Source organism: Symphalangus syndactylus, chromosome 14 (assembly GCF_028878055.3).
Source record: "Symphalangus syndactylus isolate Jambi chromosome 14, NHGRI_mSymSyn1-v2.1_pri, whole genome shotgun sequence".
Classification (NCBI taxonomy): Eukaryota; Metazoa; Chordata; class Mammalia; order Primates; family Hylobatidae; genus Symphalangus; species Symphalangus syndactylus.
This window is the reverse complement of record NC_072436.2, coordinates 45,563,748-45,587,047: the sequence shown is the minus strand read 5'-3', so window position 1 is coordinate 45,587,047 and position 23,300 is coordinate 45,563,748. Positions and strand designations below refer to the sequence as shown.

At 44.5% G+C, this 23,300-nt stretch overlaps 1 protein-coding gene across 7 annotated transcripts in view; it reads right to left on the bottom strand.

The window, feature by feature from the left end:
• UXS1 (UDP-glucuronate decarboxylase 1) overlaps window positions 1–23,300 on the bottom strand; it is a 95,667-nt gene that overhangs the window by 63,910 nt on the left and 8,457 nt on the right. For 3 of the 7 annotated variants that reach the window (XM_055243875.2, XM_055243881.2, XM_055243877.2), the window contains exons 2-4: window positions 2,636–2,663; window positions 1,340–1,388; window positions 258–301 (exon numbers count right to left, since the gene is read on the bottom strand). In XM_055243875.2, the coding sequence (XP_055099850.1) occupies window positions 258–301; window positions 1,340–1,388; window positions 2,636–2,663 (121 nt within the window). Of the gene's footprint in view, window positions 1–257; window positions 302–904; window positions 1,016–1,093; window positions 1,267–1,339; window positions 1,404–2,635; window positions 2,664–23,300 lie in introns of those variants that run through there. The other 4 variants (XM_055243874.2, XM_055243880.2, XM_055243876.2 and 1 more) reach the window with 2 other exon arrangements.

Here is a 23,300-nt window from a genome sequence, read left to right as displayed (position 1 = left end):
TGTGAGGCCTGGCCTCAACTTCTATGTAATAAATTTGCAGAAATTCAGACGTTCAGAGTTTGAAGAAGGAAGATCTTAACACATCTAGATTGATTCTTCTCCCTATGTTCTATCTGGGTATTACACTCAAAGTGGGGGAAATGCATATATAGACATTTGTTTAGGTTGGCAGTTTGGAGAAAACAAACTGAGAATTAATTACTCAATTGAGACAAACTTATTTTAACTATTGATTTTAAGACAAAAAGTACACATACCTTTTTTCTAAATCTCTGATTTTCTCTCTTAGTGGTTCAACCATCTAGAATAATAATAACAAAAATCAGTTTTAAAGCAAAAACACAGTTCTCAACCCCTTTCACTCCATTCTGATGTTTCAGATAAGGCAAAACAAGTTTTAATTTCTTCTACAAATTAACTTCCAGTTTGAAATTAAGATACACCACTTGCGTCACAATGCTAGAACTGAACAGATAAACTGTCCATTTGAACTCTTACTCCATAAATGCCTCAGTTTGTGAAACAATTAATGTTTTTGCTCACCCATCCTACTAGGAAAAATGTAAAAGGTGTTTCAGGCTCATAAAAACAGATCAACGCTACCCATCTCTTTTTAGGAACAATCCCCTGAGAGTGGCCCACAAAAGCTTAACATCTTGTTTCTGCAATTACTGTGTATACTCATGTTATCAGCTGCAGCACATAAATTGCAGGCTGTGAGTCAACCTACATCCACGTCTGTAGACACTGTGGACTCAGGCAGAAAGACAGCAACTCAAGGGCTTCCCAGGACTCCCTCATTTGGCTTCAAATCCAAAGTAAGTAACCTCCCATCCCCTCCCCCATAGCCCATGTTACAATGGTCTGGCTGTATCTATATGTATTTAAATAGGAGGTGCATAACCGAGCATAGGTGCTAGCCTTCAGCTGGGTGGGTGTGCGACGTCTCCATCTGTGACGTGGATGCTCTTTACATTTGTGACCTAGCATCGGCAGCCATTTTTCTTTTCAGCACCTGTGCCAGTGAGAGGATGTTGGTACCCGTCCCTATCTCCCAAAGGCAATCACTTCCCTTTCTCTAAAAAATGCTTACCTGAAAAGTCATGTAAAAGTCTAAATCCATTTTGCCTTTGAGGTAGAACTTGTTTTAATAAGTCAAAAATGGACCAACAGTAACAGATTGCATGTCCTCTAAAATAAGGGAGTAATGTTTTGAGACATGGTTGCAAAATCACAGAACAGCATCAAGCTGCCACAATAAGAATGACAGCACGAGTAAAGGAAGTAAAATTGACAAGTACACAGACAAAATAGATACAAAAATAGAATAGAGACTAACCTCTTCAATCTTGCTTTCAATTTTTAGTTCACCATTTTCCTGGATAGACCTGTTGAGTAGAAAGCTATAAAACTGAGATCAACTGAAAGGCTTTGTGACTTTAAAACTGTTTCTGAATAAATTACCCTAACATAACTCAAAGGATGCAGACCACCTCCGTCTCCTGCTCAAGTATCAGTCATGTGTACAATTCCCTCCAGAAGGGATGCACCAGAGGAAAAGAAGACAACCAAAGGCAGGGAATCCCCTTAAATCCATCTATGAACATGCTAAGTATTACCTAATGGATTATTTCCACTAAACTAAAATAATCTCACTGCTATGCTACATCCAACACAGGATTTTAAATTTGAAGCAGGAAGTATGTCTGTAGGAGTATATGTTTGTGCCTGCTGGGTTTTCCTGGGGATTTAATGCAAAAATGGAGTCTTTTAAGTAAAACCACAGAGCTCCTTTAAATGGGATCTGAGCACCCCACCCAGTCATACACAGCAGCCTTTGTCAGGAGACACACACATGCCCTGGTGGTAGGAATCAAATCAACACCACCCTACCCACCTTGCAAAACCCAACTCCACATGAAAAGCCTCCTGAGGGCATAGTAACCTTTTACCCTGGTAGACATGTGCAGCCGCATTATATTACAATACCAACCTAATCATCACAATAGTGATTCTCACAACATAACCAAGTGGAGCAAACTTTCCTTTACATGGAAAACTATTAACAGTACCAAATTGTTTTTACGATAAATGCTTATTTCTTTTTGCTGATTTTTTAAAAGGCTATTTTTTTTATTTGGTAAAGAGATAACACAAGGATTTTATTTTTACAAGAGTGCCTCCTGCCCTACGAAGAAGCACACATGATGCACACAGGCCTAACGCTGGACTAAATAGGTGGTCTCTGCATAGATATCCACTAGCTGGCCCCCTGAGGTCATGGGCCAGCCATGGCTTCCCGAAGACAGCTCCCTTCTCAAAAGGCTTTGCAAAAGCCCCTCAGTGTTCTTGCTCAATCCACCCAGAAATACGATTTACATAAGCTAGGGTCAACCCTTTACTATCTACACAAGGAGGGAAGGCAGGGGTGGCCGACCATTGTTTTACTTGTGGGCCTTACTTGGTAATTGTGAAAATCACCTGCATTCCTTGAGAATACCCACAGGAGAAAAGAAACAGCTCAGATATGTGAATACCAAGAACCCAGTTTTGTTTTAAAAATATTTTTCAATTAACCCATGACATCCATGGTATAAAATCCAACCACAGTACCCAAGTAATTAGAAACAATTACCTCATATTAACGAAGTTGCCCCAAACAGCTGCAAGAGAAAGAAAAAAAAGAAGTCAATGTTTAAGTCCACAACTTTCAGGGATTCCAATGGATGGAATCTTAAATTTTAACCAATATTTTAAATTTTACAAAGAAAATTAACTTATGTCATGAAGACAACAAAATGCACACTTTGTTTTCAAAACAATTAAATCTTACTACAAAATAAGTAAAAACAGGATCGGTAGAGTTTATTCAGTCCAAGTTTGAGAACTGCAACCCAGGAACATCGATTCAAGTTGCCCTGAATATATGCTCCCATCAGCAGCAGTGACAAGTGGGCTTTCAAAGGAAGAGGCAGTTTCTAAGTTATCAAGAATTTACATTAAAATAACATAAGCTACTGATTGGCCATATATTGTTTTTTGTATGACAAATTCCAGGAAAAAGATAATTGGGTGAGGCAGCTGGGCAGAAACAAAATGCCTTTAAAGAACTGGCCCTGGTCATGGCAGGGCATGACTTTAGTTCCGTGCTCATGACTCTCTGGCCTGATCAATTCTGCATACCTCACATGGCTCACACTGCTCTGAGCTGTTTTTCTTTTCGATCTATCCCCACAGTTTTGGAATACCTCTTTTGGGGTCTGGAGTTGGAGAGTGCGTGTGAAGCTTTTTTTTTTTTTTTTCTCCCAAGTGACAGATCTCCCTATATTACCTAGTCTGGTCTCTAGCGATCCTCCCGCCTCAGCCTCCTGAGTAAGTGGGACTGCAGGCATGCGCCACCACACCTAGCTAAGGATGCATGTGTTTTGATAAACAGTATGTTCTCAACCTTTGTTTGAGGAAGAGCTAGTCACAAAAATCAAATAATCACATGTCTGAAAGAAGTCCTGAGGTTCAGTCTAACCTCTCCCTTGTAATGATTATGAAAGCAAACCCAGAGGGCCGGGCGCGGTGGCTCAAGCCTGTAATCCCAGCACTTTGGGAGGCCGAGGCGGGCGGATCACAAGGTCAGGAGATCGAGACCATCCTGGCTAACACGGTGAAACCCCGTCTCTACTAAAAAAAAAATACAAAAAATTAGCCGGGTGCGGTGGCGGGTGCCTGTAGTCCCAGCTACTCGGGAGGCTGAGGCAGGAGAATGGCGTGAACCCGGAGGCGGAGCTTGCAGTGAGCCGAGATCGCGCCACTGCACTCCAGCCTGGGGGAGAGAGCAAGACTCTGTCTCAAAAAAAAAAAAAAAAAAGAAAGCAAACCCAGAGAGGTTAAACAGTGGCCTGCAGTGCAGCTTAACTCCAACAGGAGTGCCATCCTTTCTCAGCACTTACCACATCTCCCTTCTATACTCTAGGCATCTGGTGGGCAGGCTCTCCTGTGCCTGTATACAGCTGGCCTTCAGTAAATGTGTGTAAGTCAGCCCTGAATCAACAGCAGATGACTTTAAAACGTAATACCGGACCATGAGCATTCACTTTAAGTTACTGAGCAGGATTCTTTCTACGGAAGCCTTTCCTAAGCATAAGCAGTCCTAATATTTTGTACACACTCCTATTTGGCCCTCATTTGGCCACTCAGCAGATACTGAAGGCCTTCTAAGTGCCAGGTGCATTTAGTGCTTCCAGGTGCCGAGGAAGAACAGAGAGATTAAACACAAACGTTCTCCCTGTCCGGGGCTGTTAATTTTGTGAGCTTGGGAAGGCCCTGAGGTTAGGATCTCATAACCCCAGGCATCTTCCCATTGCCATTCTCTTGTGTGTAGTAGGAGTTTAATAGCTACTCATCAAATAGGATTCAGTATCCAAACTACACCCCCACAAGAAATTCCCACTCTCAAGAAGGGGAATGTTGCTAATTCCACAAAAGTACATCTCTCTTCAAACAGAGGAGGAAACTTGATTTAAAAAAAAGACAGCAATATATGACCAAATAAAAGTGGCAAGAAAGCAGGGAAATGGGAGAAATTAAAATAAAGCTATTAACTAGATTCATTATTCATTAAAAAAAACAAAAACTGCTTTTGTCAGAGACATTGGAACCAGAGTAACTCTATCTTGAACAGTAGCTGGGTAAAGTGAGGCTGAGACCTACCGGGCTGCATTCCCAGACTGTTAAGGCATTGTAAGTCACAGGATGAGATAGGAAGTCAGCATAAGATACAGGTCATGGCCTGGGCACTGTGGCTCGCACCTGTAATCCCAGCACTTTGGGAGGCAGAGGTAGGCAGATCACCTGAGGTCAAGAGTTCAAGACCAGCCTAACCATCATGGTGAAACCCCATCTCTACTAAAAATACAAAATTAGCTGGGCGTGGTGGCGCATGCCTGTAATCCCAGCTACTTGGGAGGCTGAGGCAGGAGAATCACTTGAGCCCTGGAAATGGAGGTTACAGTGGGCTGAGACCACGCCATTGCACTCCAGGCTGGGCAACAAGAACGAAACTCCGTCTCAAGAAAAAAAAAAGATACAGGTCATAAAGACTTTGCTGATAAAATAGGTTGCAGTAAAGACGTTGACTAAAACCCACCAAAACCAAGACGGCCACAAGAGTGACCTCTGGCCGTCCTCGCTGCTACACTCTTACCAGCGCCATGACAGTTTACAAATGCCATGGTAATGTCAGGAAGTTACCTACCTATATGGTCTAGAAAGAGGAGGTGTGAATAATCCACCCCTCGCTTAGCATATTATCAAGAAATAACCATAAAAATGGGCAATCAGCAGCCCTCAGAACTGCCCTCTCTATAGAGTAGCCATTCTTTTAATCCTTCATTTTCTTAATAAACTTGCTTTCCCTTTAAGGACTCGCCCTGAATTCTTTCTTGTGCAAGATCCAAGAACCCTCTCTTGAGGTCCGGATTGGGACCCCGTTCCTGTAACACTTATACCTTTGAACCATGTGATTTTGCTTTTATCTTATTCTCAGGAAATCAGTAAACATACAGGAAAAGTGCCCTCACCGGTGTCATGGCCTTATTTATAATCACACACACAAAAAAGGAATAAACCAAAATATCCCATAATTAGAGAATTGCTGTATAAATTGTCATACAGCCATTTGATGAAATCAGAAAGCCATTAAATATGACCACGGAACTACACTGTAACATGATGCAGTTATGACAGTACCAGACAAAAAAATATATATACAGTGTGACTCTCACTTCTATAAAATGCATTGGGAAAAAAAGACTGTGAAATTTCCAAAATACTGAGTTTAAATGGTGACATGAGTAACTGCTTAATTTTCCTTGTGGTTAAGTGTTTACTTACTTTTAAAAAAGTTTACTTACTTTTAAAAAAGGAGGGAAGAGATTTTAACCCTTACTAAACTCTATGTCCTTGTTGTCCTGTTCTTGCCTCTTTCTAGACACCTGGTGAACACCTGGGTCAGTCCTCAGCTTGGACACCAGGCACTGCTGCCACCAGAGTCCACGAAGATCACCTGTGAGCCACCAGTTGCCCAACCCATGTGTGCTTTTCTTTACTGTGCTATATATCTCAAATAAGTATACCGTCTCATTTTGGCTATAGGATTAAGCTGCTTTACTGAGAATATGTATTCCATGCTATGGAAGCATCCATTCTCTTATTGCCTTCTGGGTGGGCAGCACCTTTTGGCAGACTTTTCAAATCATTCCATGGTTATTTGCTTTTTCAGTTTTTTCTTTCAAACCTTTTTTCAAGTCACTTTAAAATGTTGATTTCAGGCTGGTGCAGTGGCTCATGCCTGTAATTCTAATACTTTGGGAGGCCAAGGCAGGCAAATCGCTTGAGCTCTGGAGTTTGAGGCCGGCCTGAGCAAACTGGTGAAAACCCCATCTCAAAAAATTAGCCAGGGGTGGTGGCCTGTGCCTTCAGTCCCAGCTACATGGCGGGGGCAGAAGCAGAAAGATCGCTTGAGCCCAGGAGGTCGAGGCTGCAGTGAGCTGAGATAGCGTCACTACACTCTAGCCTGGGTGACAAAAGTGAGACCCTGTCTCAGAAAAAAGAAAAAAAGTTGATTTCACAGAAATCTCTCAATCCTTCTATTCTCAGTCCATTTCACAGCAGTGAAGGCTGCCACCCATCCCAGACACCTTCTGTTTCCTTGACCATGATGTCCTAAGCCCTTTCCCCTTGCCCACTGGTTCTCCTTAATCATCTCTTCCTGGGGAAGCAGCTGACACCCATGCTTCCCAGGATCAGCCCTGGGGAATGATGCCCAAGCCACAGCCAAAGCTTTACCACCCTTTATAAATGGATAAGAATGGATGTAAGCAGATATGGACCAGATCCACTTCTGTGTCTCAGACCTCTTCCACTGCTCCTTGAGGCTGGAGATGCACCTGGAGACGTGCCCTCTCCTCCCCAGCTGCACCTCCTGATTCTCGCTGCAAAGGAGGCTTCACGAATCCCTTCCTTCCCCACTCAGACCTCCACGCTTCACCACTCACACCTCCAGAGCAAGCCCCTGCAAGCAGCCCCCTGCATGTGACTCTCCACCCTCCCTAAACCACTTGCTGTCCCCAACCCTTCAGCTCATCTACAGGTAGTGTCCTGGGCACCTGCACCTCCAAGGCTCATCTGAGCATTTGATTCTCCAGAAAGCATCTTCAACCTTCCCTCCTGCTCCAGGAGACACTGGTGGCCCTGCTGTGTGGCCAAGGCCTGCTACATGTTTTATTCTAATTGGTACCTTACAGGTAGGTCTCACTGCAAGATGAGGTGTTTTCATATTTACATTTGTTACACCAGGCATACATGGTCCAAGCACTAAAATTAGTTGAATGCATGCCAAGTAATTTTTCCCTTTTCTTACATTTATCCCTTATTACTTTTTATCTTCAGATGCGCTATAACCAATTAATCTTTACAATGTTTTTATGTCAAGTGTTCTGGCCTCCTTTCAAATTATCAAGAGCTCTACCTGCTTTGCTTCAGACAGAATTCAATACCCAGCCCAGACCAAAGAATAGACACACACATACAGCAAAGCAGGACAAACCCCCATGTTGCTGCACAGATTCCAAAGGGAAAGACACAAGCAATTTCCAACAATTATGAAGCCTTAGTTTTGTGTAGAGTAGCCTGGAAGGTTGCAGGGCATATAGCTTAAAAGTTAAACATTACTTTAAATTAATATTGCTTTAAAGTTTTTGCAATCTGCTTGAGTTATTTTGACCCACCTTACGGTGCTTCAAACAGATAGCTGGACATTACTAATAGATGCACTCTACAAATATTTGAACTGAATTAAACCCATTTATATAGTACCAGGAATCAATATTAAGTAAAGGAAGTATTTTAAGAAAGATAATTATTCAGTTATTGACAAAGGGCTTTTAACTGAATGCCGTTACACAGCTTTCAAGATATTTTAATTTTTAATATAAATTTAAAAAATACTTTGTATGTAAACTGAGGCATATCAGCTTCATAGTTCTCATTATGTTGGTATCCAGATTTCAAGCTATGCAGGGAACTCAGTTCAAGAAAATCTAACTCACAAAAATTTTCATTTAGAGTGAAAAATTGAGTTTTTTAAAGGATATGATTAAAATGAGTGTCCTTTTCCAACAAAGAAAATATTAAAACGCTAACCCAACACTTTCATAATCTGAGTCTAACTTGATTTCTTAAATAATCATCAGCTATCATGAGATCAATCCTTTTAGAACACAGTCTTCCCATCTGAAGTCTGTGGGTCTCCATGGATCCCTGAATGGGTTTCAGGGAGACAAGCAGGGAGTCTCATGTGAAAGCACATGTGAAATTGTGTGTTCACAGGTCTCAAAGGTCCTCCAATGAATTCAAGACCCCGAACAAATGAAAAACCACCAACTCAGAATCCATAAAAGCCCGGGATTTTAAGAGGCACATTTGTTTTAGAATAGGGATATAACCTGAGTCCCTGAATGCCAGGCCACACAGAAAGTACAGATTCTTCACCAGGAATCCAGATCTGGGTAGCAATTCCAATGGCCCTATTTCAAGTAATGTTACAAGGCTGGATCAGGCAAAATCATCATTTCCATTTTATACCTGTCCATTTTAAATGGCTACAGTATGCTTTAGCATGTTTTTCTCAGTCATTCCGATCACTATTTCAAACTGGAAAGCATATGTACTTTTTTACACTAAGTCACAGGAAGAAAATGTGATTTAGGGAGACTGCTCTCCTACCCTACGTTATCTATGTAACACTGTATGTAAGGCATGCGCTTCTTTACAGTATGACATCCTATAAAGCAGCCTGCTGGATGCTCAGTGAAATCAGGCAGCCCCTGGCTGCAGGGTCCTCATGCAGGCTTTGCCTTCCTTCCAATGTTTCCTAAAATCCTTCCTTGCTCATCCATCCCCCATTCATTCAACAAACTCAGTGCTTGCGGATGCACAAGTTAAGACCCTGCAAACATCGCTTTACTGTCCAGAGGCAACGTGGGGTCTGTGATGGAAATGCAGCATGTATGGGGAGGATCCCCCAAGAGGGCGTGGAGAACCCTTCCCAAAGGCCTGGCTGGGTGACAAGCAGTGGAGGGGGGAGGTCCACCTCAGACTATGGGAAACAGCATGCCCCCATTCCTGCAATAAAAGATGGAGCAGCCGCCACTGGCTAGATGCTGGAGGACTTACCCCTTTATTAGACCTAGGCCTCTAGACCGAACCATGCCCAGAGAAAGAAAAGGTATGCCCCAAAATAACAGTAACAGGGGCCATCAGTCACAGGGCAAATGCAGGTCTCTTTTTAAGAATTTAAACATTTATTTGAGTATCTTCTAGGAGCCAAGCAATGTGTGACGTCCAGTAGCCAAGGTTCCTAATCCACACTGCCTTTTAGCATTGCAAGGGCTCCGCAGGCCCCAACACTGACAGAGATGGGGCCGGGGGTGGAGCAATGTGGATCTGATTATCCCATCACAACTGATAAAATCTAGGACCTTCCAGACCACAGGTCTGTACTTTAGACCTGCTGAATCAGAATCTCTGCAGAGGCCTCTCAGCAGCTGTATTTTTTAAGTACCCCAGGTGACTGTGACCCTTGGCGAGGGAGGAGGACCTCTACCCTAAGGGATCTGGGGACCTGCTGCCACCACCTATTGCCCACCTCTCTGAATGTTCAGAGTCCAGGCTCAGGCCACCTGCCTCGTCATTCCTCAGACTTGCCACGTCTGCCTGCCTCAGGGCCTTTGCACTTACACTTCTCCCAACTGCCTCTTCACCTTTCCCCCTCCCTCCCTTCCTCCCTCAGTTCATCCAAGGTCTCAGCTTAAAAGTTACCTTATCAAAGAGGTCTTCTGACCAATCTACCTGTAGGAGCACCCCGACCAATAGCCCAGTTAGCCTTTCTTTCTCTTCACAGCACTTATCACCAGCTAATACACCTACGTATCTATGTCTATGTTTATTGCCTGTTTGTGCCCAATAAAAACATGTAAGCTCCACAGCAGCAACAATTTTGTTTTGTTCAGTGCTGTTACCTAGGGTACTGAGACAGATGAACATAATATGTGCTCACTAAATATTTGCTGAAAGAATGACTAAAAATCTCCCCCAAATGACTGGGAATTGCTACTCTAGGGCAGAAGTCAGAAAACTGTAGGCTGGGTGTGGTGGCTCACGCCTGTAATCCCAGCACTTTGGGAGTGTGGACTGCTTTAGCCCAGGAGTTTGATACCAGCATGAGTAACATGGTGAAATCCTGTCTCTACAAAAAAATACAAAAATTAGCTGGGCATGGTGGCACACACCTGTGGTCCCAGCTACTCAGGAAGCTGAGGTGGGAGAATCGCTTGAGCCCAGGAGGTTGAGGCTGCAGTGAGCCATAATCACACCACTGCACCCAGCCTAAGCAACAAAGTGAGACCCTGTCTCAAAAAAAAAAAATTAGAAACCCACAAAACTCTATTAAAAGAGCCAAAATAGCAAATATTGCAGTTTTGTGGGACCTCTCCGTCCCACCTATTCAGCTCTACCACTGGGGAGTGAACACAGCCAAAGATAATTTGTAAAAGCATGGCTGTGCTTCCACACAACTTTATTGAAGGACACAGAAATTTGCATTTTATATAATTTTCAGGCGCTGTGAACTAGTATTCTTTTTGACTTTTTTCAACCATTTAAAAATTGTTAAAACTTTCTAGCTCTTGGGTCTTACAAAAACTAGCAGTGGGCTGGATATGGCCCATGGGCCACAGTTTGCTGACCTCTGCTCTAAGGGATACCAGAATGACTAGGGTGATTCCAGTCCAGGGAGTTCTTATCCTTGAAGGAAAATGGCCAGCAGCCACCTATATATAATGTACGCTGGAGAAGTAAAGGCTGAAGTCACCAAGTCCTGGGGAGTAGTGTGAAGATGCCTGTGGGCCTCATACTCATAAGTGGGATGACTCCCAGACGGAGAAGGAGAGTCTCATGGAGGAAGAGGGGGCAATGCCAGCAGAGGCCTCTGGGGAGGGGAAGATGCAGCAGCAAGGTCAAGATGGGCAGGATGGTTGTTTTCATAACAAGCCCCAGGAGATTCTGTTCATGAACCAAATATGGGCACCACTTTGTTTCCTTTTATTTTATTCCAAGAAAGCTGGGCTCCGGACAGCAGGCAATGAACAGCTGTTCAGAGCATGAGAGACAGTGAGGTAACCTGAGGAAATCTGGAAGCAGGGGTGTGAGAGACAAATGGGCAAGGGAGGAGGTGAACAGAGAGTAAATAATGCAGAGGGCAGAGCCCACAGGTCCTGAGGGTGAGGACAGTAATGTCACAAGATAAGAGCACCAGAGGCAGACAGCTGGGGCAGGGGAGAATGATCTGAGATAAGCACATGTTTAGCTCAGGGCATCCTGTAGCAACCCACATGAAGATGTCTCACAGGCAAATAGAACCTGAGGCCTGGGGCTTGAAGGCCTGCACCAGCCAGAGGTGCAACCAGGGCCTGTGTGGGGCGCACATGGTGAGAGGCCACAGCCCTGGGGGGGACCTTGTAACAGAACCAAGGCATGTGCCCAGTAAGAGTGGCAATGCCAGCATCACTGCTGCTTACTGAGCACCTACTCCACGTGGGCCTTTTATGTTGGTTCTAAATCACGAAGTCATGGTATCACCACCATCCCACAGCGGAAGACAGGCCCCAAGAGGTAGCCAGTGACTTGCTCTAGGACACACAGCTAGCCCATCCCTGGGCCACCCTTTGAAAAGTGAGGCCTCAGTCCAAGGCCTGCATGACCTGTCAAGGGCTCCAGATTCCTTCCCATCTGCATGGAAGAAACACATCTTGTTCATTTCCAAACACATCCTCTAAGCTAATCCCCCATCCTCAATGCCACGTGGCACGTGCTCAAACAAAAACTGAGTGACATCAACCTCCATGAAATCCTCAGTGGAGCAGCGAAGCCTCCTGGAATGTGAAAGATGCCCCCCATTTCAGGAGAACAAATAGCAATTTCCAACCTTCCAGTGCTCAGAGCAGGAACACCTTAATTTAGAGAGACAGTCAACATGGAAATCTGGTACAAACAGAGGGCACCTTGAGCACACTGAAAGCATTATTGGCAGAGAAAGTTCCAGAATGCTGCTGCTGCATGCATTCCAAAGCTGGACTGTTTGCTGTTCCTCTCAAGCTTTTCCGAACATGTGAGCTGTATCGAAAAACTTCATCTGAGTTGTAAAACAGTTTGTCTGCCAAGTGCTTGCAGCAAAGCTACATGGAGCCTTTATACCCAAAGGGAGACTCCAAAGCGACACTTTTAAAACCTGTCCAAAAATTATCTGGCACACCTTGCATGGGGGGACAGGAGGAGTGTCTCTATGTCCTTCTTTTAAGTCTGGGGATCTTGGGCTGCTTGGACCATAGGGAAGAGCAGAAGATACACTATATGATGTCTTTAGATGGTCACAAACAGCCAGTGCTTCTGCCACATTTGCTGAGACACTCGGTCTCAGAGCCCTGAACCACCATGCATGAAGTCTGACCGCCCGAGACTGGACAGGTTGCCTGTGGGCACTCTAACAGCCAAGCCTGAGTCTGTCCTCAAGGTCCAGACCTGCCAGTGAAGAAGCCGCCTGCAAGTGGATGCTCTAACCTGGGTGTGGTCCCAGGCATCACGAAACAAAGAGCCATCCCCAACTCAAATTCCTGACCCACCAAACCCATGGGTATAAATACAACGGTAACTGTTTTCTGTCATTAGGTTTTAAAGTGGTTGGTTAAGCAGTGAAACATAACCACAACCAAAACAGAGTCAGACCTGTCACCACCTTTAATCTACTGATGCTCATACGCCCAGGTCACAGACTTCAAATCAAGCCAAATATAGGGCTAAATCCCTCCTCACCTACAGCATGCCCTACCAAGTGTATCTGCGCCTCCTCCAATCGAAGGCACTGCTTTGCATAGAGACTGGCCCGCCTGGGTAGAAGGCAAGGGCCAAGTCTGAAGTCCTCGGAAAATTCTGATCCCGATCCCCCCAACCCAGGCTGCTCACCACCTAGCTGTAGTCCTCCCACCACCCATCTGAAGAAAACAAGTGTACATAGGATAGATGCATCCTTACTCACCTCTGAAGAACCCCAATCATCCTAGCACTCTGGAAAAGGGCAAATCTTTGACTTTCCTTGGATAAACCCTGAGGTGGCACAACTGAAATGTTTTCTTAAAGCAGATAAGAATATGCATCATTCTTCTAAGAAGAAAAGCATTCAAAGTTTTGCTTAAGCTGACCAGAAGGTTCAAATTAGAAGATATTGCTCTGTGTTTAATTCTTTGAGTAACAAAGGGGGATGTGTCCCTGGGGTGAGGGGGCTTCGTAGTTGCTAGTTCCCACCAAAAGAATGAGGTGCTCAAAGGTCAGGCATCATGATAGACCCAAGAGTGACAGTTGCTGAACGGGAAACCATGCCTTCCTGAACCTGAAGGAGCCTTAGCCCTAAACCCTGGAGCATGCCCAGACTAGAGAAGCACTCTGCCGCCGCCCTTAGCCTTCCAGGCCTGCGCTCATCCTAAGCGGTTACACAGGATGAAAAGTGGCCCAAATAAAAAGGTAATTTGGGGTACCTGGGCAGGCTCTAGCAACCGGCATGCTCCAAGCCTAAAGCAGAAGGCGCTTGCTTATCAGACCTCCCTGTGGTCCTCGCCCTGCTCTCAGCCCTCCAGGAAGCCAGAACTCCAATTTGTTGCCTCCAGAAGCAGGCAAAAGAGCAGCTCTCTGCAACCCCAGCTGGTAGGCTCTGAAATCCGGCTATAAAACTCTTGTTTGTGATGCACACCTGCCCATAGGCTTACCTAATAAAAGCCTACCAATATGCCCAGGGGAAAAAATTTTGCCCCAAGATGTCACTTTTTTTAAAAGGTCGTTAAAAGTATGGGTTTCGTAGATGATATCTGCACCTTTTAAAAGTTTTTGCACATAAAATGCCAACGTTAAGTAAAAAGGACAACTTAGAGGATAATGCATACAGCAGGGTCAGTGTTTTTGCTTTTTAAAGCTACATGCATTTTTTTTTTTTTTTTTGAGATGGAGTCTCACTCTGTCACCCAGGCTGGAATGAAGTGGCACGATGATCTTGGCTCACTGTAACCTCCGCTGCCCGGGTTCAAGCGATTCTCCTGTCTCAGCCTTCTGAGTAGCTAGGATTACAGGTGCATGCTACCACACCTGGCCAATTTTTGTACTTTTAGTAGAGATGGGGTTTCACCATGTTGGCCAGGCTGGTCTTGAACTCTAGACCTCAGTTGATCCGCCTTTCTCGGCCTCCCAAAGTGATGGGATTATAGGTGTGAGCCACGAAGCCCAGCCTAGCTACATGCATTTTTAAAGCTATACATGTATGTATTTATTTTAGAAGTCTGGGGACACCAGGTAATATGACCTTCCTATACTTTTGTATTCTTTTAATTTCTGCAAATCATAAGAATAAACTTTTGAACACCTTTTTTAAGTCTACAGAGGATGCTAAGTTGGTCTGTCTAGTCCAGGTAGGGCAATATCATGGTTTTCAAAGTATAATGCAAAATTCTCCAAATTGTAAATTAAATAATAAATTAAAAGCCTATATAAACTTGTAAGTCAAAAGAGCCAGAAATTCAAAACCATTTACTGAAGTATCTCAAGGAAATTTACTACTCTGTTTTAAAAGCCTGGATAAAAGAAACACTTCCACAGGGGACCCTCTAATGGAGAACAGCACAAACAAACGCTTGTTTAGACTAGAGCTATGCAAAGTGTGTTCCTGAACGGTACCAGCAGCCTCATCTGAGAACCTGCTAGAAATACGGATTCTTAGGTCCCATGCAGGGCTCCTGTCTGAATATTTGTGTCTCCTTAAAATTCACATGTTGAAATCCTAACCCCCAATATATTGGCACTCGGAGGTGAGGACTATGGGTGGTGACTGGGTTGGGAAAGCAGAGCTCTCATGAATGGGGTCAGTGCCCTCTTAAAAGGGACCCCGGAGAGCTCCCTCACCCCTTTGCCATGTGAGGACACTGCGAGAAGGCGCCATCTATGAACCAGGAAGTGGGCCCTCACCAGACACTGAATCTGCTGGGGCCTTCATCTTGGACTTCTCAGCCTCCAGAACTGTGGGAAATAAATTTTTGTTGTTTATAAGCCACCCCGTCTGTGGTATTTTGTTATTGCAGCCTGGGGTAGGACAGCTCCCAAAGCAGAAACTCTGGGGTGTGGCCTGGCCATCTGGCCTTAGCAAGGTTCCAGGTGATGCTGATGTGGCCCAAATCTGAGACCCTCTGCTCTGGGCACCCACCTGTGTTCTCACTTACTCAGTTCCTCTTAAGACATTCCACATTTTAGTAAGACAAAGAACAGAGTCAAATAACCAGAAGAACTCTGCACACACCTCCTCCGTCGCAGGCACTACTAAATTCTAGATGCCCCTTCTCCCTCCTCACTGCTCTTCCATTGTGGTTGGCAGATGCTGACAATGTGTTCTTCCACGTCTCCCCCATGTCTGTGCCTGCCACGTGGGGGCCCTGGCCACTCCATCACCAGGCCACCTCCTTCTGTCTATGCCATCCCCACGTGGCACTTCTCCCTTCTTTACACGGTTTGTCCAAAAAGTCTTTGTGCTTTTCCTGCTCAAGATTTCCGAGTTCTCCAGAACAATCTGGTCACCCACTTCCAATTATCAGTCTTGAGCATGCACCCCACATATATGTATATGTACCACTATATTATGTTCATTATAACAGAAAAAAACAATGTAAAAGGACAAGGCAAAAAGCATGTGTATGTATATATGTATGCGTGTGTATATACATACAAGTGTGTGTACATATATACAAGTATGTGTATGTATACATATACAAGTGCGTGTATATGTATGTGTGTGTAAATATATACAAGTGGGTGTATGTGTGTATATATGTGTGTGTACATATATGTGTATATGTACATGTGTGTATATGTGTGTGTGTATATATGTTAGAGTGGGTGTGTGTATATATAGCAGCTCCACAATCTTTTTTACAATATTCCACGTGGAGTAGGGCCCATGGGGCTTACCCTGCCCCACCCTAGTGGATGCCTGGCACTGGCCCCCACCCCCAGCCCCCTTGCCCCCGCCCTATGTCCACTCCTCCATCACCTGCGGCAAGCTGGGCAGTGTAGTTCTGAGCACACCCAGTACCCCCCAGCCTTCCTGAACCACAGAATGCCTTCCAGCTTCTTCTATCACATTCGTACTTCCTGATCAAGAAATAATCAGCATCTGATCATTAATGGGCCTTTTATCTAACGGACAGCAGGGCGGTGCTGATAAAGCTCGCTCAGCATCAGGTCCCTGTGGGCTGGACTGGGCACAGCTTGGGAGCAGGCTTCATGTTACCTTTGCTCTGTGCAGCAAAGCCCTGCATGGTCACTGGTGGACCAGAGGACCAGCCACTGGTCTGGCTCTCTCCTCCTCCTAAGGGTGCCCAGTCTCCTTCTGTGGCTCCGTCATGCATCAGGCACAGGCGAGGCACCCTCTCCAAATCAAGGCCAATCCCAGGGCTCCCTGCCCATGTTCCTGGACAGGATGCCCAAGGAACCCTTTGTGATGAGGCCTCCACGGTCTCCCCCACTCCATGCTGAACCCCCGCTCTTGCTCTGACTTCAAACCCTGGCCCTTCCCCGACCCTCTGCACAAAGGCCCTGCCCTGCACTTCTCCTGCTCTCCGCACTCTGGCTCTGTCATCTTTCCCGACCCTGTGCGGCCTCACCCCCTCTCAGATGCCCGCCCAGACCCTTTCTTTGTATCACCACGGAGTCTTCCGCCTGCTCCTGTCTCCACCTTCACCATGAGGACAAGGTCCCTGTCCGATTCATTCTCTACTTTACTCTGCAAGTTCAACATTACAAAGGAAATGAAGATTACAATGAGAACTTTAACATGACTGACCTTCAAATCCCAAGACAGGCTTGAAGGTAAAACTTTAAAGTTCTAAATATTGCATTCTATCCTTAAGGGGTTTCACTCTATTCAAGAAGGCTGTAAGAACAACAGTTTGAAGGAACAGGATTTTCCACTACAAGTCCCCACTCATGCAAAGCCTTCTTTTTGTTTACACGAGAAGACACTATGATATAAATCTACCAATGAGTTCCGTGCAACCATAGATTCATGAGGTAGATCTCTGCGTTGAAAGATTTCCTCCATGGCCAGGTGCAGTGGCTCATGCCTGTAATCCCAGCACTTTGTGAGGCTGAGGCAGGCAGATCACAAGGTCAGGAGTTCCAGACCAGCCTGGCCAACATGGTGAAACCCCATCTCCACTAAAAAAAAAAATACAAAAATTAGCCGGGCATGGTGGTGTGCACCTGTAATCCCAGCTACTCCAGAGGCTGAGGCAGGAGAATCGCTTGAACCCAGGAGGCAGAGGTTGCAGTGAGACGAGATCACACCACTGTACTCCAGCCTAGGTGACACAGCGAGACTCCGTCTCAAAAAAGAAAGATTTCCTCCACATATAAAGTAAAGAAGCAAAGCACAGAAAAATCAAGGGCATAAAACCATTTACATTTTAAAAGCACCTAAGACATTCTACAAATGGTACAATGCAAAGGAAACAACCAGTAACCCACGGGAAGGTCAACGGGATTAGCTGGAAGGGACCGATGCTTTCCATACACTTCCAGATTGTTTGATTGTTAAAATTATGAATTAAAACTAAGCCCCAGAAAGATATGTAAAATATCAATGACTCTTGCATCTCACTATCCAAATTATAAACTACTCTTAACCACCAAGTACCTTCCCAGGTTCTCCACCTCAACTTAGGATTTGGCTCCAAAAAACTACAGAGAGAAAGCTCTGCAATAAGTACTTAAGTAACAATTATGTGACTAATTCTTAGAGTGGAAATAAGATACACTATCTGCACATCTCCACCTGAGAAAATCAAGTACTTTCTGTCACTGGAAGCAGGACACCAATAAACTTGCAAACACTTCACCTGAGGTTCTAGTCCAGTGTCACCATTTAACAAGCACAAAACATCTCTTCATCTGAAATACCAGAGGATAGCATCAAATTTGGGGAGAATAGGGAGAAAGAAATATAAAAATTCCAGACCACTTCTGAACCCCAGAAAGCAAAAATGGGCTTTGATCCTGCAAATTACTACAGACAAATATCAAATGACAAGAAATGGACTCTCCTTCCTCCTCTCCTCCCAACTTCGCAAATATCAATGATGCCTGGTGTGGCATGGTAGAAAATGTTGCCATGCTATTTCTTTTGCCTTTTTCTACTTAAAGAGATGTAGGCTCCACCTAAGGAAATGTGACAATATTTTACCTCAAACAATAACAATGGAAAATGAAATATACTTCCCCTAAGGTTACCAAATGAACAAATCTCCTTAGTTTTCTGATGGAATGAACAGATTTATTAAAGAAAAAGAGGGAAACCAAGGGGAGGGAATCCCTCCTAGCTCATGGGGGCATCCCACAGAGTGGGCTGCAGAGAGGTCACTGGAGTTTCATCCCTTCCACGCCTGTCACCAGTAAGGCTAAGCATCAAGGCCCTCATCCTTACAGGCACATCGCTCAGCAGCCCTGTGCTCTTCTTCCCCGCTGCCGATCACGTCCCTGGCTCAGGGCAGGGCTCTGGAACCTCACCATCGAGTGCAGCTTCCTCTCTGAAAACTGCTGACAGGCCCCAGCTCCCAGCACATGCTCCCTTCTCAGCAGGCTCCAGCGAGCACCACCGATTAGGTTTCAGAATAATCGTTGATGAATCTATTTTTAGAATGCCTAAGGCAAAGAAAGCTGGGGCAAGCGGGGCGCGGTGGCTCACACCTGTAATCCCAGCACTTTGGGAGGTCAAGGCAGGCAGATCACCTGAGCTCAGGAGTTTGAGACCACCTTGGGCAACATGGTGAAACCCTGTCTCAACTAAAATACAAAAAACTAGCTGGGCATGGTGGCGTGCGCCTGTAGTCTCAGCTACTCAGGAGACTGAGGCACCAGAATCACTTGAGCTCAGGAGGGCAGGTTGCAGTGAGCCGATATGGCGCCACTGCACTCCAGCTTGGGCTACAGAGTGAGACTCCGTCTCAAAAAAAAAAAAAAAAAAAAATTAATTAAAAAAAAATCCATACTAGTTAAGAAGAAAAAGTAAATTCAGACTTCTCACCAAAACTTTTAGGAGGAACTACTATGATCTAAGAAACCCAGGGGTGCTAATGCTAGGATTTGACATAACATGTAAAGCTCTATTATTTCTTTCAGAAAGTAGGGCACTTTAGAAAAGTTAAGAACAAGATGCGAAAAATGTATACAGCTTAAGGATTAATGCAAAATGCAAAGGAGAAATTTTTTTAAAAGATGGATTATGACTTCAGGGCTCATTTTATTGCTTACCGTTAAAAAGTTTTGTTAGTAATATATTTGATACTTGATCTTGATGTAGAATGAATGCTAAAGAGAAACTTGATGGAAATACACTTCACAAAAGAAAGAAATTACAAAACTTTCCTGAGGGCCAAAAGAAAGGTCTGTCTAAAGTACGGGTGTCCAATCTTTTGGAATCCCTGGGCCACACTGGAAAAATAATTGTCTTGGGTCACATATAACACTAACAATAGCTGACGAGCAAAAAAAGCAAAACAAAACTCATAATGTTTTAAGAAAGTTTATGAATTTGTCCTGGGCCACATGCAGTCCGCAGGTCGCGGCTTAAACAAGCTTGGTAAAGAAAAGCTAGGCGCTATGTCTAGATGGGAAGGCAATTTAATATGCAGAAATTATGAGGTTTGGGATTTTTCTCTTCTATGCACTTCATTCTCTAGCTTTTCCTCATTGAGCACCTTGTTTTCTTATTTCTCCTGTATTTTGTAATTTTCAAAAGGGAGTTTAAAAAGTTTTAATAATGGTTTTAAGCGAGCCTTTTCATTTTGTGTTCAGAAAGGGCAGAAAGGGAAAGAAGGTGAGAGAGGGATCTAGGAGGGCCACCTCCAAACCACAGCACCCACGGGCACGATCCTCAGCCACCACAGCTGCGCCCCAACCCAGAGGGTTGTCAGTGCTCTGGGCTCATTCTTTGTGCCTCAGTTTCCCCATCTACGAAATGGAGAGAACATCTCCCCTCTTCACGCCTCACTGTAGGATAGTCGGGTGCTGCCTCTCCTGCCCAAAGTGAGGGCTGCATTTCAGCATCTACACTGGTGGGTGGGGGTGGGGTGGGAACGCAGGCAAGGTGAAGCCTAAGGAGGGCAGTAAGTAGGATACATTGGGGTAAGGGAGCAGGGAATCAGAATTAAATTCCACAGAACAGCAAAAGAAACCAGAAGGAAAAAAAGAAAACGATCCAGATTTGGCAACATATGAGTTTTGCTGAGAAGCCCTGTTTATGAGGATCCATTATTCACAGCTAATGGCCATTTCCACCAGAGCCATCACTAGCCCCTTTGATGAGTGTCAGAATAACTTGGTTCTTTCCCTTGGTTACAACCAAACTATCCTACACCACCAATGTTCTGTTGCTGATAAAACCCAGCTGCCTGCTCAAGTCTTTTTTATTTTTATTTTTATTTTTTTAAAAAAAAACAAGGTCACCCCCAGTATATACGTCAACCAAATTCTAACTTAGAACCAGCATGCTTTGCTTTCAATTTCTAAAAATACTATAAAAATATTCAAAGATACCAAGAATAACATTCCAAGATCTCACCACCCTAACAAAATTGTTTTCCTTTTCTAGCACATCCAGACTCCCTCTGAAAAAGACTGCTTTGAAGTTCAAATGTTTTCTGCTGTTGCTTTACTTCACTTATTTATTTTGGTTACAGCAACTCTAAAAAGCTTAACTGAAAAGAAACTGATGGATTAACTCCAAATTCACTCTTGGCCCTTCTAAATGCAGGGCGATGAGGAAACCCTTAGCCCCCCTCGGAGGAGAAGTTCCCACTTGCTGGCCTTCACTGCCCTTCCTGCCTGGAAGGAGTCCCTCCATGTTGCAGGTTACTTTACAACACACACACCCACACCTTTTTTCCCTTGAGGCTCATCAAGTGAAGCTATCATCTCTTTAGAGACATCCCTTCAATTTCTCACAGTATTTAAAACAAATTATTTTTACCTGCAAGGCAAAAGAGACCAGAGTATTTTCATTTTACAAATGGAAAAAAAAATTGAAACAGAAGGTTAGAAAGCTTGCACCACGTGATAGGGTGAGCTGAATCAGGGTGAGACCACTTTATTCAGAAAAGGGATGATCCCTCCAGGCACAGTGGCTCACGCCTCTAATCCCAGCACTTTGGGAGGCCGAGGTGGGTGGATCACCTGAGGTCGGGAGTTCGAGACCAGCCTGGCCAACATGGTGAAACCTCATCTCTACTAAAAATACAAAAATTAGGCCGGGCATGGCAGCGCACATTTGTAATCCCGGCTACTCAGGAGGCTGAGGCAGGAGAAATGCTGGAACCCGGGAGGCAGAGGTTGCAGTGAGCCAAAATCGCACCACTGCACTCCAGCCTGGGCAACAGAGAGAAACTCTGTCTCAGAAAAAAATAAATGTATAAAAAGAAAAAGGAAAGGGCTGACCCTGAATTACTCCTCTCCACATTTACCCTTCAGGTAATTTCTAGGACCTGTCATATTTGTAAGACAAAAAGCAAAAAAAGAAATTTGCAATAGACATTAATGTGGATTCAGTACACATGACGAATCTGATAACTGGCCTCACCTATTCAACATTTATTTGTGAAAGCTCTCCAACTTCACATGAGACATATTCTTGACTTCTCAGCTGTCTTAGTCCATGTTCAGGCTGCTACCACAAATATACTACACAGTGGGTGGCTAACAAACAGGAATTTGTTTCTCACAGTTCTGAAGGCTGGGAAGTCCAAGATCAAGACACGGGTGGTGAGGGCTCACTTCCTATTCACAGACGGTGCCTTCTTGCTGTATCCTCACATGGTGGAAGGGAGGAATGAACTCCCTTGGGCCTTTGTTAAAAAGACACTAATCCCATCCATGAGGGCTCTGCCTCCTGACCTAATCACCTCCCAAATACCCCACCTCTTAATGCCATCACTTCAGGGATTAGGTTCCAACATATGAATTCCAGGGGACACAAACATTCAGATCACAGCACTGGCCTGTACAGAAGTACCATACGTATCATATACCAGGACTAGAATTCAGTCACATATCTACAAAAGGTAGGCAGCTCAGGAGACATGCACACCACAAAGCACATTTCAGGCCACACTGGCCAACCCCAAAATGCAAAACTGATTCAACTTTGCCCTACCCTAATGTCTGAACACTGCAGGCATGTTCATCAAAATCCCTCTCATGCTGCACAAATTCTTATGGAGGGCTTACTCATCTCATTAAATCAAGTTTATGTCAGGTCAGACTTCCACGTTCTGCCTTTATGGGCCACAAAGACTCCTGCTCCTGGCATTGTGCCACTCCAGCCTCTGCTCATTCCATCACTTTCACCTTCAACTCCACTGCCCAAATTGTATCCTTCTGCTAAATGCCAACTCAATGCCCCACGTCTTAAGGGCATCCGTTCTCTCCAAGTCCCAGATCTCATTTCTCTCATGGTACTCAGCACTTTACCTTGACTACTTTACCTTGTCCGTTTTCTTAGGAACTATGGTGGAAAATGGGAAAATTGTTGAAAATAAAGATGCCCAAGTCTTAAACCCTGTTTCTACCTACAGAACACTTCTGATACCACATGCGTGTGCTTTTCCCATACTACCAACCAATTCTCCCATTCTCTAGACACCAAGCAAGTGGCCAATGATTCCATTCAATTCTGGCTCCTTGGAGAGAAAGTTGATTCCAGGTTTGGGGCAGAAAAAGAACAAGATGAGCCTGAAACATCTAGACATTAAGGAAGTGCTCAAAGACTAAAAGAAGCTACGGGTCCACAGTGATTAAAGAAAGATCGCCATGAGTTTAACGGTGCCCCCTAAAATATGTCCACATCCCAATTCCTAGAATTTGTGATTGTTATCTTACTTGGAAAAAAGATCTTTTTAGCTGTAATTAAAGATCTCAAGACAAAAAGATCATCCCAGACTATCCAGTTGGACTCTAAATCTAGTGACGAATGTTCTTATAAGAAACACCCAGGAGAGATTTAGCAGACAGAAAAGGAGGCGGCCATGTCACCGCAGAGGCTGGAGCAGTGCAGGCAAAAGACAAGAAACTCTGGAGCCACAGAGGAGCCTTCCGAGGGAGCTCAGCCCTGC